Source organism: Suricata suricatta, chromosome 5 (genome assembly GCF_006229205.1).
Source record: "Suricata suricatta isolate VVHF042 chromosome 5, meerkat_22Aug2017_6uvM2_HiC, whole genome shotgun sequence".
Lineage (NCBI taxonomy): Eukaryota > Metazoa > Chordata > Mammalia > Carnivora > Herpestidae > Suricata > Suricata suricatta.
In genome coordinates this window covers 104152521-104168794 of record NC_043704.1, presented here as the reverse complement: position 1 = coordinate 104168794, position 16274 = coordinate 104152521, and the positions used below count along the sequence as shown (strand labels likewise).

Sequence of the window (16274 nt, the reverse complement as noted above, 5' to 3'; positions counted from 1 at the left end):
GTTGCTGTCCAGCTCTCCCAACACCACCTGTTGAAGAGGCTGTCTTTTTTCCATTGGACACTCTTTCCTGCTTTGTCAAAGATTAATTGGCCATACATTTGTGGGTTCAGTTCTGGGTTCTCTATTCTATTCCATTGGTCTATGTGTCTGTTTTTGTGCCAATAGCATACTGTCTTGATGATGACAGCTTTGTAGTAGAGGCTAAAGTCTGGGATTGTGATGCCTCCCGTTTTGGTTTTCTTCTTCAATATTACTTTGGCTATTCGGGGTCTTTTGTGGTTCCATATGAATTTCAAGATAGTTTGTTCTAGCTTTGAGAAGAATGCTGGTGCAACTTTGATGGGGATTGCACTGAATGTGTAAATTGCTTTGGGTAATAATGACATTTTCACAGTGTTTATTCTTCCAATTCACGAGCACGGAATGTTTTTCCATTTCTTTGTGTCTTCTTCAATTTCCTTCATAAGTCTTCTATAGTTTTCAGCATACAGGTCTTTTACATCTTTGGTTAGGTTTATTCCTAGGCATTTTATCATTTTTCGTGCAATTGTGAATGGGATCAGTTTCTTGCTTTCTCTTTCTGTTGTTTCATTTTTAGTAATATGTTACTTTTAAACTCATTATTTCAACAAATATTTATTGAGTACTTGTTAAGTCATGTCGTGTTTAGCATTTTAGAATTAAAGGATTATTAAGGTGACACCCTTATCCTTGAGAAGCTTTTATTTTCAATGATAATGAGGAAAATTTCCGTTTGTACCTTATTGCTCATTTGAGTAATGCCATAGGCTAGCATTTTGTAAGAAGTAGCCTTGTGTGGGACACCTGAGTGGTGCTGTTAGTTGAGCGTCCTACTCTTGATCTTGGATCTCACGGTTTGTGACTTTGGGCCCTGTGTCAGGCTCTGTGCTGACAGCGTGGAGTCTACTTGGGGTTTTCTCTCTCCCTCTCTGCCCCTCCCCTGCTTGTGTCCTATCTCTCTCTCTCTCCGTCTCTATCTCCCTCTTTCAATAAATAAACTTAAAAAATATTAAAAAAAATAGCCATGTGAAATTAGCTGTTGTGTTTACTGTGAGAATATTGTTAGGGGACATGTTCATTTCTCAGTCTTCAATGTCTGACCTATCGATTGCATTTAAAACAGTTAACATTCCCCTTACCTTGATTTTTTTCCTTTGGGTTCCAAGACACTGCATAGTTCCCCTCTCGCCTTCCTGTCTACTCCTTCTGCCTGTTTTGCTGGTTCCGTCTCAATCTTCTCAATGTGTAAATGTGGGGGTGCCTCAGGGCTTGGTTATTGGACATCTTCTCTTTTCTTTTGACACTTACTTCCTTGGTGATCTTATCTAGCTTTGAGCTTTTTAAAAATACAAACAAAAGAATTTATTTACCATTTTAAAATTATTTTTAAAAATATAATTTATTATCAAATTGGCTAACATACTGTATGTGCAGTGTGCTCTTGGTTTTGGGGGTAGATTCCTGTGATTCATCATTTACATAGAACACCCAGTGCTCATCCCAGCAAGTGCCCTCCTCAATGCCCGTCGCCCATTTTTCCGTCTCCCCTGCCCTCTCCTCTCAACCCTCAGTTTATTCTCTATTTAAGAGTCTCTTGTGGTTTGCCTAGTTTTGAACTTTTAAGTAGCATGTCTTTGCTCCTGAATTTATATCACTTGTCCAGGCCTTTCCCCTGAATTCCACACCCCTATATGCAACTTCTTACTTGATATTTCCTTTTGGATGTCTGGTAGGCATGTCAAACCTGACATGGCAAAACCCAGCTCTTGTTTTCTACCTGCTGTCCCCCAAACCAGCTTATGCTGTAGTTTTCTCAGTTATGGGCAACTCTTTTCTTCCAGTTGCTCAGGCAAAACCTTAGGTGTTTTTTAAAAAGTTTTAAAAAATGTTTTATCTATTTATTTATTTATTGAGAAGGAGAGACAGAGTGCAGGCAGGGGAGGGGCAGAGCGCGGGAGACACAGAATCAGAAGCAGGCTCCAGGCTTCGAACTGTCAGCACAGAGCCTGATGGGGAGCTCGAACTCTCAAACTGTGAGATCATGACCTGAGCCGAAGTCGGACGCTTAACTGACTGAGCCACCCAGGCACCCCGTTAGGTGTTATCTTAAATTACTCCTTCCTCTCCAACACACATTTTTTATTAGCAAACCCTGTTAGCTTTACCATCAAAATACATCTATTTTCTGACCACTTCTCACCGTGCCCACTGCTAGATACCCTAGTCCCAAGACCCCTCATCTTCATTCTGAATGACTGCACTAGCCCCCTAACACCTGTCCTTGCTTTTGCCTTCATCACCACGTGTAGTCTCTTTTGAATATAACAGCCAGAGCAAGTCTGTTAAGATGTATGGAATCCTGCCACTTCCCTACTCAAGACCCCAGTGGCTTCCCATCTCACGTAGAATAAAAGCCAAAAGTCCTTATTATAACCAATAGCTTGCCTCCCCACCATTTTGTCTCCAGGGATCTCATCTCATTTTCTGTCTTGTTCATTTACACTTAGTCTCTGCCCTTCCTGCTGTTCCTGGAGCATGCCGTGTGCACTTGCTGGCTCTTCCTTCTGCCTGAATGCACTGTCCCTCCCCCGTTCACCTGACAGCTGGCTTCCTTCGAGTTTTTACTCAAAGGCACAGTGTCAGTGAGATTTATGTTCTCCTTGCCTGCTTTGTTTTTTCCTTATTTTTAAAAGTATGTATCACAATTTAATGTACTACGTATCTTACCTCTTCTGCCCCACTGAGATGTAAGCTTTATGAGAGCTAGAGACTTTTCTCTTTCGTTCTTTGTTAGATTCCCAACATCTAGAACAGTGACTGGTTCAATCAGGGCTCAGTAGTTGCTGAATGAAGAAGTGAGTGAAGATGATATTTTCTATATTTTTATATTTCTATAACCTTTACTGTCTTCTTATGGACAGAATGACTTTTTTTTAAGATGTCAATATCAGCAAAAGCTGTGGTTTTTCTGAGCTAAAGTTTATTTTATTCTTAGGTACCCTATGAATTTTGTCACTCATTATGTTTCATTTTTGCTTTGACTGATAGGATATTCTAAATGTACTGTTTTCACTACTTGCATTTTCTATTAACTGGCATTTTTTGGTGTAGTAATCTTATCTGTAACTTTATCCTAGTTTGTTAGTTTTTTCCTAGTAGTGTTTAAAAAACTCTATCTCTTATTTCATATGAATCCTGTTATATATGTGTCTCCTAGCCCCCTCACATCCTTTTTGAACAAGGCAGAGTCTATGAAAATGAAAATTATACACTTTTTCCTTTTCTTCCAGGGAAGTACAGTAAACATGAACTTAATGGGATGGCTGTATTCTAAGGTTGAAGCTTCGTTGGGTTCTGCTGGTCACACAACCCTTGGGTTCACACTTCTGATTGGTGAGTGGATCCTGACTCCCACGTTTTGTCTCTTCTAAAAACACGTCACAGGAAGTATTGTGGCAGGGAGGGAAGAGCACTGGAATCAGGGTTAGGCCACTTTGGTTGTAGTTTTACCTGAATAGTTCCCTGGTTCTTGGACCTAATTAGAAATAGGGAATCCTTCACCCTTTCCATTTACTTAAAATGGAGGACCTTACCCCATTTTGTCTACGTTAGCATTGTCAGGCTGAGCAAATAAGAGAGTGTGTCTGAAAACTCTGGAAATAGAGACTTTATACCTGTAGGGTGTTACTAGTCTGTAGCAGAGAGATAATTATTTCCTTTTGCTCAAATTACATTGTATACCCATGGAGCTAAGATTTTATAGAAATTAGAGGTGATACATAGTGGGACATCCACTAAGTTGAGAGTCGGGAGTCCAGGTTCTAGTCCTGGCTCTAACTAGTTCCATCATCTTGGACAAGGAAGTTAAACGTTGTGTCTCAGTTTTCTGTTCTGTAAAATTGCAGGTGTTTGACCAAAACTGTCAGTCCCTCTGGCCCTGAGTTCTGTTCGCTGAGACTTGGGTTGTACTGGTTGCTCGGTGGTTCACTGGGAAACATACGAGGCCTTCTGGAGTTACCACCTGTGCTTTTTTTCTGAGCAGGGATTTTTGTAACTGAGCGTTGTGGTGGGTAAGAGGGCCACTTGTAGAGCCCTACAAAGACCTGTGGGATGGTGAGGTGAACATCCTGTGCCATTTTTTATTCCTTATAATTCCTTGATAATAGCTTGGTAGAAAGAGGGCAGTGGAAGGGAAATCTTGGACCTGCAACTTGTATCTAGGGATTCCTCTTTTCCTCCCTGCATTCTCAAATCTCTTGGCTGATTTAAAACCTCTTTCTTACTCTCAGATGCTCTTCAGGATTCCTTCTAGTCCTCTCCACAATGGAGAATATGAGAATTTGAAAGATTTTTAAGCTGCAAAAGATCTGTGCCATCAATTCAAAGCCTCTAATTTTACAGATAGAAGTTGAAGCTCTAAGAGATTAAGTTCTGTGTTCAAGGTCGTTCAGCTTGGTAGTGGCAGAAGTAGAGCCTGACTCTCATTTTATTTATTTATTTATAAATGTTTTTTTATTTATTTTTGGGAGACAGAGAGAGACAGCACAAGCAGGGGCGGGTCGGAGAGAGAGGGAGATACGGATTCCGAAGCAGGCTCCAGGCTCTGAGCTAGCTGTCAGCACAGAGCCCGATGTGGGGCTCGAACCCATGAACTGTGAGATCATGACCTGAGCCAAAGTCAGATGCTCAACCGACTGAGCCACTCAGGTGCCTCCTGACTCTCATTTTAGCAATTTTCAGCTAGACTACATTATGAATTTAAAGATTCATTTATTTTACTGATCTTTTTAAAAATCTTGAGAAGTATAAAGTTTATTCACTCTTTATCCCGATTTGCTTAAATAATATGAGATGAACATTTAGGAGTAATGGTGAGTATGAAAAGGAAAGAGAGCCTGCTGTGGGGAGGGTGGGCTGCCAGGGGGTAGGTAGGATCAAGGGTTACAGACGATGGGAAGAAATCTAGAGGAAGATATGATCACAGAATCAGGCTTTGCTTTTATAATTTTTTCCCTCTGGCATCTGTCAATAATTAGTGTTTAGACTGAGTTAAGAAATTAGTACTGATTTGCTAGTTGGTCATCCACTTTCTTAAGTCTGTATTCTGGTTTATAAGCCTAGATTAGTATGTTCTAGTCTTTTGCTTCTAGTCTCCAACCTTCTATTGGGAAATAATATAGTAAGAGTGACTGTTGTTTCTTGAGTTCTTACTACATGCTATTCCCTTTTTTCTGTCCTGATTTAGTAATTGTAGGATTTTCTTAAACGTGTCTAGATGCCATCCCTTTCAGTTGCTACGTTCTCTGCTGTTACGTAAGGTGCTGCCTCTTGGGAACCTTCAGTCTGATTCTCTTTTAAACATCTTTCTTTAATTTGTGTTTTTTTTATTATAGGAGGTATAACATGTATTCTTTCACTAATCTGTGCCTTGGTTCTTGCTTACTTGGATCAGAGAGCAGAAAGAATCCTTCATAAAGAACAAGGAAAAACAGGTAGGTCTTAATGCAAGAAAAGCAGGGCTTTGGGAATTGCAGACCTTTGAGGATAATTTACAATGAGATAAGTTCCTAATGTAGTGTCATAAGCTCAGTGAGGCTTAATACATGTTTTTTTTTTTTTTTTAATCTTTTATTTCCCAACCTATTTCTAGTTGTCTAAATTTTGGGTACATTTTTTTCCCCAAGCATTGACAGCATTTACATTCTTGTCTTTAAATGCAAAATGATGAGTGTTCCTGGAAGAGAGCAGGAAGGTAGACACTAATCTTAGAATTTGCTTTTTCTAATACCTTTTTAAGTTTTCCCAGAAGCTATGTTACAGTAATTTACTGAGAAAAATATTGTAAACTGAATAGTAAAGGTTAATCACATGATGAAAGAATAATAATCTTGACCTAGATATACAAAATTATGCTGATAGTCTCTTCCCTTTCATTTTAAGGTGAAGTTATTAAGTTAACGGATGTGAAGGACTTCTCCTTACCCCTGTGGCTGATATTTATCATCTGTGTCTGCTATTATGTGGCAGTGTTCCCTTTCATTGGACTTGGGAAGTGAGTATTCTCTAGCTTTCCATTTTTGTTGGCTAAATTATAATGAGAATTGAATCACCTCAATGTAGTTTTTTTAGCTAAAAATCTCGCTTTTCTGGTTACAATTTATATTTACACAGGAACTGTTTTACATCTTGGCATACAACTGATTTTCTTAGCTTAAGATTTAGTATTTGTCTTAATACTTTTCATTATTTTTTTGATGAAATACCTAATAACAGTTTTTGATTCATAATATAGCTTTATTTTAATGCTTTATATTGGATTAGCATTCTTTTTTTATTTCCTCTTTATTCTTTTGTTTGGAAGCTTCCTCTTGAAAATGGAAACAGTGCTTTGGCTCATTGTGCCTGGGCACAGTTCCATTTGCTAGGACTATAATTATGACAGGGTTCAGAATTATTCTTTTTTGCTGTATCACCTGCCTCTCCATTTCCATTGGCAGCTCCTTAAACAGAGCAGTATATGAGTGTATTTGTACTGAGTGTCTTTGTAATCAGAACCTTTAAATTCAGACAGTTTATGTGATTTTGAGACAAGAACCCTGGGCATTGTTTTGCAAAGAACTTATCCAGTGCCACTTTAAGGGAAAGAAGCACTCTTAATTTCATGTAGTAATACGTTTGGTTTTCTGAAAACTTATGTGTACAGTTTGCTATATTTAAAATGAAAAAATTGGGGGAACATGGGTGGCTCAGTCAGTTAAGTATCTGACTTTGGCTTAGGTCATGATCTCCTGGTCTGTGGGTTCGAGCCCCGCATCAAGCTTTGTGCTAAGAGGTCAGAGCCTGGAGCCTGCTTCAGATTCTGTGTGTGTGTGTGTGTGTGTGTGTGTGTGTGTGTGTGTGTGTGTGTGTCTCTCTCTCTCTCTCTCTCTCTGCCCCTCCCCAGCTCATGCTCTGTCTCTGTATCTCTCTCTCAAAAATAAAAGAAACATTAACAACGTTTTTTAAATTAAAAAAATGAAAAAAATTGGGGCACCTAGGTGGCTCAGGTGCTTAAGCATCTGACTTCATTCGGCTCAGGTCATGATCTTGAAGTTCATGAATTCTCTGTGCTGTCAGCACAGAACCTGCTTCAAATCCTCTGTCACCCTGCCTCTCTCTGCCCCTCCTCCACTGGTTCTCTCTCTCTCTCAAAATAAATACACTTAAAAAAAGTAAATAAATGAAAAAAAATTGACTTCGGTATATTTTATTTAGTTAGTGAAGTATTTATATAAATACTAAAGCTTTAGTTTTAGTTGCTTGAAGGTGAATGTTAAATAAGATGGGAAAGCCGTGTCAAGAAGAAGTTAGCTAAACTTGAGTTATTTTTACTTAGTTTTAATTATTAAAAACAGAATAGCTCTCTCTAAAGTGCTTATTTTTTCTCTCTTTTATTTCAGAGTTTTCTTTACAGAGAAATTTGGATTTTCTTCCCAGGCAGCAGGTGCTATTAACAGGTATGTCATTAATTCTGTAAGTGCTTCTTGTGTGTTGAGTATGGACCTACAATCATAACCAAGTGTTCTAAGAGACAAAGACATGCAACTTACCATGTGTGTGTGAAACCAGAATCACACTGGTACTCGGTCCTGAGAGGCCATCTTTGCGTTTAGTGGAAAACGGCAGTCTTGGACCGTCCTTTATATCTTTAAATTTCTGTTTGTTGATGACCATTTTAGCAGAATGCTAAATAAAATGCTAAATGAAATGAGCTAGGATTTGCTTTGCCTAGTGGTTTTAGGGACTTTTGGGATATGATAAATTTCATTAAATACCTTTTATATTCTCTGGACAGTATTGTGTATGTCATATCAGCTCCAATGTCTCCAATATTTGGGCTCCTGGTGGATAAAACAGGGAAGAACATCATCTGGGTCTTGTGTGCAGTGGTGAGCACTCTCGCTGCCCACATCTTGCTGGCCTTCACACTGTGGAATCCTTGGATTGCTATGGTAATGTCACCGGGGATGTTTGTGGGGCTCGGGGCTTTAGAGAAGACTCTGTAGAGTGCTGGTCCTGAGCCCCACTCAGCTCCTCTGAGAGCAGAGCTTGTGACAGTGGGAAAAGCCATGCCTTGATTTTAATTTCTACAAAATAACTATTTTTAAAGTAAATATTAATTATTAATGCATAAGGCATTTTAAATTTTATTTGGCTTATTTAACAGTAATCTCAGTGCTGACATCAAATTTAAAATAAAGTAGTCTTATAAAATCTAAAATGCTTATTAGTTCCATTTATTTTTCTGTACTTTCTTTGGAGGTGGCAAAAAAAACCAGACAAAAACCAAAAAAACCCTATCAGCCCAGGATTCATGATTTTGCTTTCTTTTGTCATTAATTCTTAGGTTAAAAAGTGGTAACACATTCATCAGGATTCTTTTTATTGTTCTTTAGAATGTTATTTTAAAGACCACAGTTTTAAGTGCTGCATTTCTTACCTATTAGTAAAAGAATATCTTGAGCCTATATGTTTGCACTCTTGGATTTCTATAGGACAGATTCCTGGAAGTAGAAATGCTATAACAGAGGCTTTGTACATGTAACATCTTGATAGCATCATGAAACTTCTCCTCTAATAAGTTTTTACTCATTTATAGCTTTACCAATAATACAATAAATACAAATGTGTCTGTCTGTTTTTAGCATCCTAGCCATGTTGGGTATTGGCCTTGTTTTTAATCTTTGCCAATATGATAGGTTTAGATGATCTTATTTAAACTTAAATCATAAGGTTTCTTTTTTAACTAAAGAAAAGTCAGTATTAGGTGGTAGTTTTCTGCCATGCCCTTCAGGTAGGTGTTGATTACCCAGAGATAAGATAATGGACTGTTGGTATGATTTTGCCTTCATTGCTTAATTTGTAATTAATAAATACTATAAAATTAGCTTGCCTGAAACACTGGTAATAATTTTTTGCAGTTGAGCTTTATTTTCTTATTTAGCCCTTGATTGTACCCTGGGCCCAGTCAGTTATATATGCATACTTTAAAATGGTGTGTATCGAATGTGAATTTTAGCATAATTGCAATAAAATTTGTATGAATGTGGATATGTTTGCTCTTATGTCACTCTGGCTAATCTGCATCAAAGGAAAGTCACCTTTTGGTTAATGTTAAGATTTTTATCCTTTTCTGTATTGCTTTCTACAGTGTCTCCTGGGAATCTCTTATTCATTGCTTGCCTGTGCATTGTGGCCGATGGTGGCGTTTGTAGTTCCTGAACATCAGCTAGGAACTGCGTATGGCTTGTAAGCGTTTGCACCACAATGTATCTCTCTGCTATGTCAATTTAATTTTCATATAAAACTCTAGGTCTCCTGGATCCAGTCACCTTCAGGTTTCTGGGATAGCTCTAAGCCTAGAAATCACCAGAAAAGTCAGTTTGATCAATGGGTGATACTATTGTGGCCACAGAAATGCTCCAAGCCTCCCCAACAGAGCTGGAGCTAAGCTAACCCAGTAGAAGTGATTTCTAACATTGACTTTGGCTGCCTGTTTCTCTGAGACCTTCTGAGTGAGAATTTGAGGCCTGGTCTCTGGCCCAAAAGGCAAAAGGGGGAAACTGCAACCATGGTTAGTATTCACTTAGCTCTTTCTTTCATTCAGCAGGAAAGCATTGAGTTCATACCTCACTTAATAAGACAGGCTCCCTTACCTATGAGCATAACACCTAGTAGCAGAAACAGTCATGGGATAAAAAACCAATTCTAATCAGGTCATCCCTGGTTGAAAACATCTTTTAACACTAATAGTATGTCATTTCTAGATATCAATGCTTAAATTGAATTGTTGCTCTGTGTGCGACGACTTTTCAAATTGAAAAGTGTTTTTATATTTCTTGAATTGTAGCATGCAGTCCATTCAGAATCTTGGGTTGGCGATCATTTCCATCATCGCTGGCATGATACTAGATACGCGCGGATACTTGGTTTTAGAAGTTTTCTTCATTGCCTGTGTTTCTTGTAAGTGTGTCAGGTGGCAACATTTAGTTTCTTTTAATATGTACCAAAATGCTTTTATTTATTCTCATTTTCCCTCTTTTAAACCAAATCCCTAAGATGTATCTCTCAGATTTGCCTATTTCTTAGTCTGTACATCAGAGTTTCCCAGCTAGTGGCTTTCTAGTTCTGTGGGGATTCAGAAACATTTTTTTAAGGAGATGCCTATTTTTAAAGGTTTGATGGAATCTGCTTCATGTTCTGTTTTAAATACAGTTTTTAGAAAACATTATCCTCTTTAAAGTGGAGCCATTTTAAAGGATGTCAAGTGTGTCCCTGGTGTGAATGTGTGGAATTTGGTGTGACTTAGGTGTGAGTGCTTATGGTTTATTCATTAGGCAGCTTTAAATTGCTTTTATTCTTAGTCCTAGAATTTAATTTTTACCTGTAATGATTTATTGGTTAAAAATCGGAAATATTGGGAACTGTAAAAACTACAAAAATAAACTAGCATTTTTCCTGTGGTAGGTTTCACCATACACATAGCTGTATTTATCTGAAAAAAGTTCTTATATAACATATCAAGTTGCCTATTGTGCTTTAACATGTGTTTAATTGGCAAACCCTAGTGATGATTTTTATCAGACTTCATTTACAGTGATTAAAGATAGTTTATACTCAAAATGTCATATTTGTAGATAATTGTTATGAAAAACCTGAATGCATTGTATTACCTCATACTTTTAGGGTAAGCACATTATATTTTAAAAATATATTATTTGTTTTTAAAAAGCAGATGGTGTAGAATTCACATTACTAGGTCATCAAAGAGTTTTTGTCTCTTTTTGATGCTGCAACATGTGGTTTAATTTCAGTCCACAATTCCATATATATTTGGTTCTCAAACCAAACACCATGCCATTTTTTAAAAAATTTTTTAACATTTTATTTATTTTTGCAACACACAGAGTCTGAGCAGGGGAGGGGCAGAGAGAGAAGGAGACACAGAATCTGAAACAGGCTCCAGGCTCTGAGCTGTCAGCACAGAGCCCGACATGGAGATCAAATCCACGAACTATGAGGTCATGACCTGAGCCAAAGTCAGACACTTTACTGACTGAGCTGCCCAGGTGCCCCAACACCATGCCATTTAAAAAATGTTTTGTTGCCATATTAGCTTGAAGTAAATTAAGTGTGTCTCACTTGTTAAGGTAAAAAGATAAGTTGTGACTTTCTGAGATTTTCCCTGTCTCTGGGCTTCTGGGATCAAATGACTATGTTCTCATGTTTGGTTAATTTGTAAAATGGATATGGTGTTTTCAGACTAGAAGGATTACTTCTCTTTGGTTCTATGTAAGAAGATAAATAGGTGGCTGGCAGGAATTTTTCAAGTGTAAAGAAGGACCACCACTTAAAAGGGAGAGGAACGAGCTACCGGGATGATCCATGGGGAGATCAGCCCCTGCTGTCTCAGGTTCTTTGTTTCTGGTCCTGCCATCCCTGGGCTCATGTAGCCCATGGGAAAAAAATGCTGTGTAAATAATTTTTAGTGATTTTTGGAAAGTAATGTGAATAGTGTTTTTATTTTTATTTATTTTTATTGTTTTTTGAGAGTGTGAGCACATGTGTGGGGTAGGCAGTATGGGGGGAGGGGAGGGGCAGAGGGAGACGGAGAGAGAGAATCTCAAGCAGGCTCCAAACCCACTGTGGAGCCTGATATGGGGCTCAGTATTATGACCTTGAGATCATGACCTGAGCTGCAATCAAGAGTCTGACACTTAACTGACTGAGCCACACAGGCACCCCAGTAGTGGTTTACTTTTAAATGCCAGTCAATAAAGATTTATCTAAGTTTTATTTTATTTTGTAATTATGATTGCATAGGAATCATTGAAAAGAGGTACATGTTTTTTAAGGGCCCTGTGTTTTTTCCATTTTCAGTGTCACTTTTATCTGTGGTTTTACTCTATGTGGTGAATCGTGCTCGAGGTAAGTAGAATTCAGACATTTTCTTCTTAGACTGCCCCTGGATTGTCTACATGCCTCTTTAGAGGCCAGTGCTTTAGTTCACGACATTCCATTCATAGTGATAGAAGCACAATTTATTATTTAACATGTAAGGTATTCTGGAACTTCAGGTTTATTAAAGTTGTTGTCATTTTCTTTCTGGCCAGTTTAGGTTTTGTAATATAACATTTTCAATTGTCTTTTTTGTTAGCATAAAGAAGTATGGCAATTTTAAAATAACTTAAAGCTATTGTGTTTTTGTCTCATATTAAAAAAAATAAGTATACAAATTTATAGCTATAGTTTGCATCTTAAGGTTGGAAGTGTTTGATACAGAATGAGATGTTACAATTTTTTTTGTATATTCTATATGCATTTGTACTGAAAATTTTTTTTAATGTTTGTTTATGAGAGAGAGAGAGAGACTAAGTATGAGCAGGGGAGGGGCACAGAGAGAGGGAGACACAGAATTCAAGGCAGGCTCCAGGCTCTAAGCTGTCAGCACAGGGCCCGATGTGGGGCTGGAACTCATGAACCCTGTGATCATGACCTGAGCTGAAGTAAGGCGCTTAACCAGCTGAGCCATCCAGGTGCCCCATTTTCTTTGTTTTTTATAAGATTTTGATGTTACTCTTACTAATTTTTTCTAACTGGCTTGCCCCTAAAGGTTGTTATATACCTAGAAAAATGTGTGTACCTCCTATTTAAATTATTTTAGGTCATTTCCTTAAATTTCTCTTGATTTTCACTATTATTGAATGTTAATATGATGTCCCAGTTAATAAGATGTAATGAGATACATAAGTGCAAACTTAACAAAATTCACATCATAGAGTGATTATTTGTATTTGTATTATGTAAGGATTCTTAAAGTACAGGTTTTACCCCTGTGGGAAGGTTTCAGGAGGTAAACTATTTCTTTCTCATTTTCTGTAGCCTTTCCTGTTACTTGAAGGTACACCAGTGTAAATGTGGTGTGTGTGTGTGTATGTGTGTGTGTGTGTGTGAGTGAATGTTTGAATTTTACTTTTAATAGTTTTATAGAAAAGGTGCTATGCTTATTTGTGTTATAGGGGGGAGCCTAAATTATTCTGCAAGACAAAGGGAAGAAATAAAACTTTCTCATGCTGAGTAAGTATTAAAAGAGAAAAGCTGTCTTTTGTTCGCAAATCTCAAACATTAGCATTTTACTTCGAAGCATTAGGTTTGTACTTTTAAGAAATTAGTCTTGAGATTTGAGAGCTAGCAATTCTGACTGGAACTACTGTAACAAAATTCTTATTTGTTCAGAAAATTTAAATAGGGTGGATGTCCAGGTTAAAATGAAAGGGGGATAAGAAGAATTGGGCTTTAAATTACTTTCTGAGAGAAGGAGAAAGACCTGTAATATTTGTAATTTATTGAAGGAAAGGTCTTTGTCCTAAGCGCCTATTCTGGGCTTACCTTTCCATTCTCTCTGATGTTTTCCTTTTCTTAACTAGTTGAAATAATTTTTCATCTTCTATTAGTACTAACATTCTGTGTCTTCTGATTCATTTGGAGCAGATTAAGTATATAGTGTGGTGTTTAAGTTAAATTAACTTTTTCCATAAGTATATGCTAAAGCATAAAAGTGATTCGACTTCCTGTTATTTTAACTTCTGATTTTTTAGATATTAAATTTTTTATGACTTAAAAATGTGTTTATAAACATATACTATGTAATTATAAGTTTTGTGAATTTTCTATAGCTTAAAATCTTATAGAACAAAGCTGTTATTTAGGGAGGCGATTCTTGGCCCTTTCAAATTCCTTTTTAACATAGTAATTCTACTTCTTGAAAAACATTGTGAGAAAATAATCAAACATGTTACAGGTTTTAAATTTATGGAAGTCTTGTTTTTTATGTCAAGCAGTTGGAAAGGACATGAATGTCCCAAGATAGGGAAATGATTAAATAAATTATGACACATCCATATAATACGTTGTTAAAATCAACATAAGGACTTTAAAAGTCAAGATGACTTTTTTCCCTCCTGTGCCAAGTCAGAGATACCTACCCTACCACATATTAAGTAGACAAAAGATTAAAATGCAAACAATCATGTCTGTTTTGTTCAAAAAAGCATGCAGGCATGTGTATTTCTTACTTATTTACTTGTATATGATAAATATTGAAAGGAAAACCCCCCAATACTAACAATTCCATTTGAATGGTAAGATTACAGGCATACCTTATTCTTTTTCCATATTTTCCAAGTTTTCTACATTGATCTTATGTTACTTTTGCCATCAAGAGGAATTAGATACTCAGCAAAGTGTGCAGCCTTTAATAATTTAGCACTACATATTTAAAAAAAAATTTTAATGTGTTTTTTATTTCTGAGAGAGAGAGAGAGAGAGAGAGACAGCATGAACAGGAGAGGGTAGACAGAGAGGAAGATACAGAATCTAAAGCAGGCTCCAGGCTCGGACTAGCGGTTAGCACAGAGCCGATGCGGGGCTTGAACCCACCAACCGTGAGATCATGACCTGAGCCGAAGCCAGACACTCAGGCGTCCCAAGCACTACATATTTTATAGTGCTTATGGTTTTTATATTGTAAACCAGATGAGACCTGTTTTTTTCCTCTCCTTTTGATAACTTACCGCATTGTGTTTTACAGATGAGAAGATTAAATGACTGTGCCATGACATGGGCTGCACACATCATTGGTTTGAAAACTTCTATTTTTTTTTAAATCTAGAGATTAATCATTAGGAAAAACAATGGTCTGGAAAGTTATTATATTTGTATTTCAAAAATGCCTATTTCAAAGTATATTTGTGATGACTGTTTTGGCCTGTGTCTTGTGTATTGCTGAAGAATTCTACTTTGGAATGGGCTAATCAACAGTGAAGTTTAGAAAGTTTCTCTGGCATATCCAGTAAGGACAGTAAATAATGGAAAGTCTGGATCTTGTATTGAGATAATTTTCAAAAGGTGTATCTTTAAATCTTAAAGCACAAAAAAAAGGGTTTTGAGGAGTTGAAGGGATATTTTATACAGAATAAACAATGGCATTTTCATAGACATTGTCTATTTTGGTAGGGAATATTTGAAAGGTATTTTTTTATGCACGCTCTTCATTTTCACAAAAAGCACATTGTATTCTGCTCTCATTAGTTATAAGAGGTTGCTGAGCTGTGACCCTTTTAAGCTGCTTTATATCTCCATTACTCAGGACCCTGATCACTTAGGGATGCAATTTTGCGGTAGAGTTTTTTCTTACAGTCTAATTTATTACTAAACATTATCCTTTAAATTTTGATAGTTGCAGATCTATATGGATTACAACACTGAAAAGAGAATATACTTGGTGTGTTTTAAAACTTTTGATTTTTAAACAAAATATTGAAACACTGATTTTAACTCTTAATTATTTGGAAGATGATCTCTATAAGAAAATTTAAGTTGGAGAGGTATTGGGGTGGCTCAGTCCATTAAGCATCTGACTCTTGATCTTGGCTCAGGTCATGTACTCACAGTTTGTGAGTTCGAACCCCACATCAAGCTCTGTGCTGATGGTATGGAACCTGCTTGGGATTCTGTCTCTCCTCTCTGCCCCTCCCCAGCTTGTGCTCTCTCTTTCTCACTCTCTCTTAAAACAAACAAATAAACAAACAATTCTAAGTTGGAATAAAGAAAATTTGCCTAATTATAGTCTTTTTAAGTCAACGGAGCACCTTTTTCTCCAGAGTAGGACCTTAAGTAATATTTATGTATTTCAGATTAAATAAAATATGGTTATAAAATTTCTTTGGCAAACTTAAACACTTTATAATTGACCTATAATTGACCTAGCATATTAATGTTAAAGTTGAGAAATTTTTCATGTAATTTGCTCTTCAGGGGCATGCAGATGTTTTAGACAACTGTTAAACTGTCATATTTAGCTAATTATACTGTTTAAAATACATGACGTTGTATGCTTGAAAGTTCTCAGATTGAAAATGCATTCCTGATTCAAGTTGTTTATTTATAGCCATTCTTTCTGATTTACAGTTTACTGTGTCGTTATTCAGTTGTGAGTTCTTGAGGTTTTGACTGCCCTCTGACTGTTCTAGCCCAGATAGTGGAATGCTGGCTGTATCAGTTTGGGAGAGTACAGGAAGCCGCCTGCCGCTGTTGCTGTTGTTGTTGTTGTTGTTGTTGTGTGGTCCCGCCCCGGCCTCACGCTTCCCACACGCCTGTGCCTCAGCCACAGTGAGCTGCATAATTACATTTTTTAAAGTGGGTCATGTTCCTTC

The 16274-nt window shown here is 37.2% G+C and overlaps 1 protein-coding gene across 2 annotated transcripts in view; it reads left to right on the top strand.

Annotated features, from left to right (window-relative positions):
- Positions 1 to 15055, top strand: part of MFSD1 (major facilitator superfamily domain containing 1) — a 26081-nt gene extending 11026 nt beyond the window's left edge. The window contains exons 7-16 of one of the 2 annotated variants that reach the window (XM_029939977.1): positions 3312 to 3414; positions 5415 to 5513; positions 5962 to 6073; positions 7461 to 7517; positions 7856 to 8012; positions 9212 to 9309; positions 9911 to 10023; positions 11941 to 11988; positions 13080 to 13137; positions 14651 to 15055. In XM_029939977.1, the coding sequence (XP_029795837.1) occupies positions 3312 to 3414; positions 5415 to 5513; positions 5962 to 6073; positions 7461 to 7517; positions 7856 to 8012; positions 9212 to 9309; positions 9911 to 10023; positions 11941 to 11988; positions 13080 to 13137; positions 14651 to 14654 (849 nt within the window). In that variant the 3' untranslated portion in view covers positions 14655 to 15055. Of the gene's footprint in view, positions 1 to 3311; positions 3415 to 5414; positions 5514 to 5961; positions 6074 to 7460; positions 7518 to 7855; positions 8013 to 9211; positions 9310 to 9910; positions 10024 to 11940; positions 11989 to 13079; positions 13142 to 14650 lie in introns of those variants that run through there. The other variant, XM_029939978.1, reaches the window with a different exon arrangement.
- The last annotated feature ends 1219 nt before the right edge of the window (positions 15056 to 16274 follow it).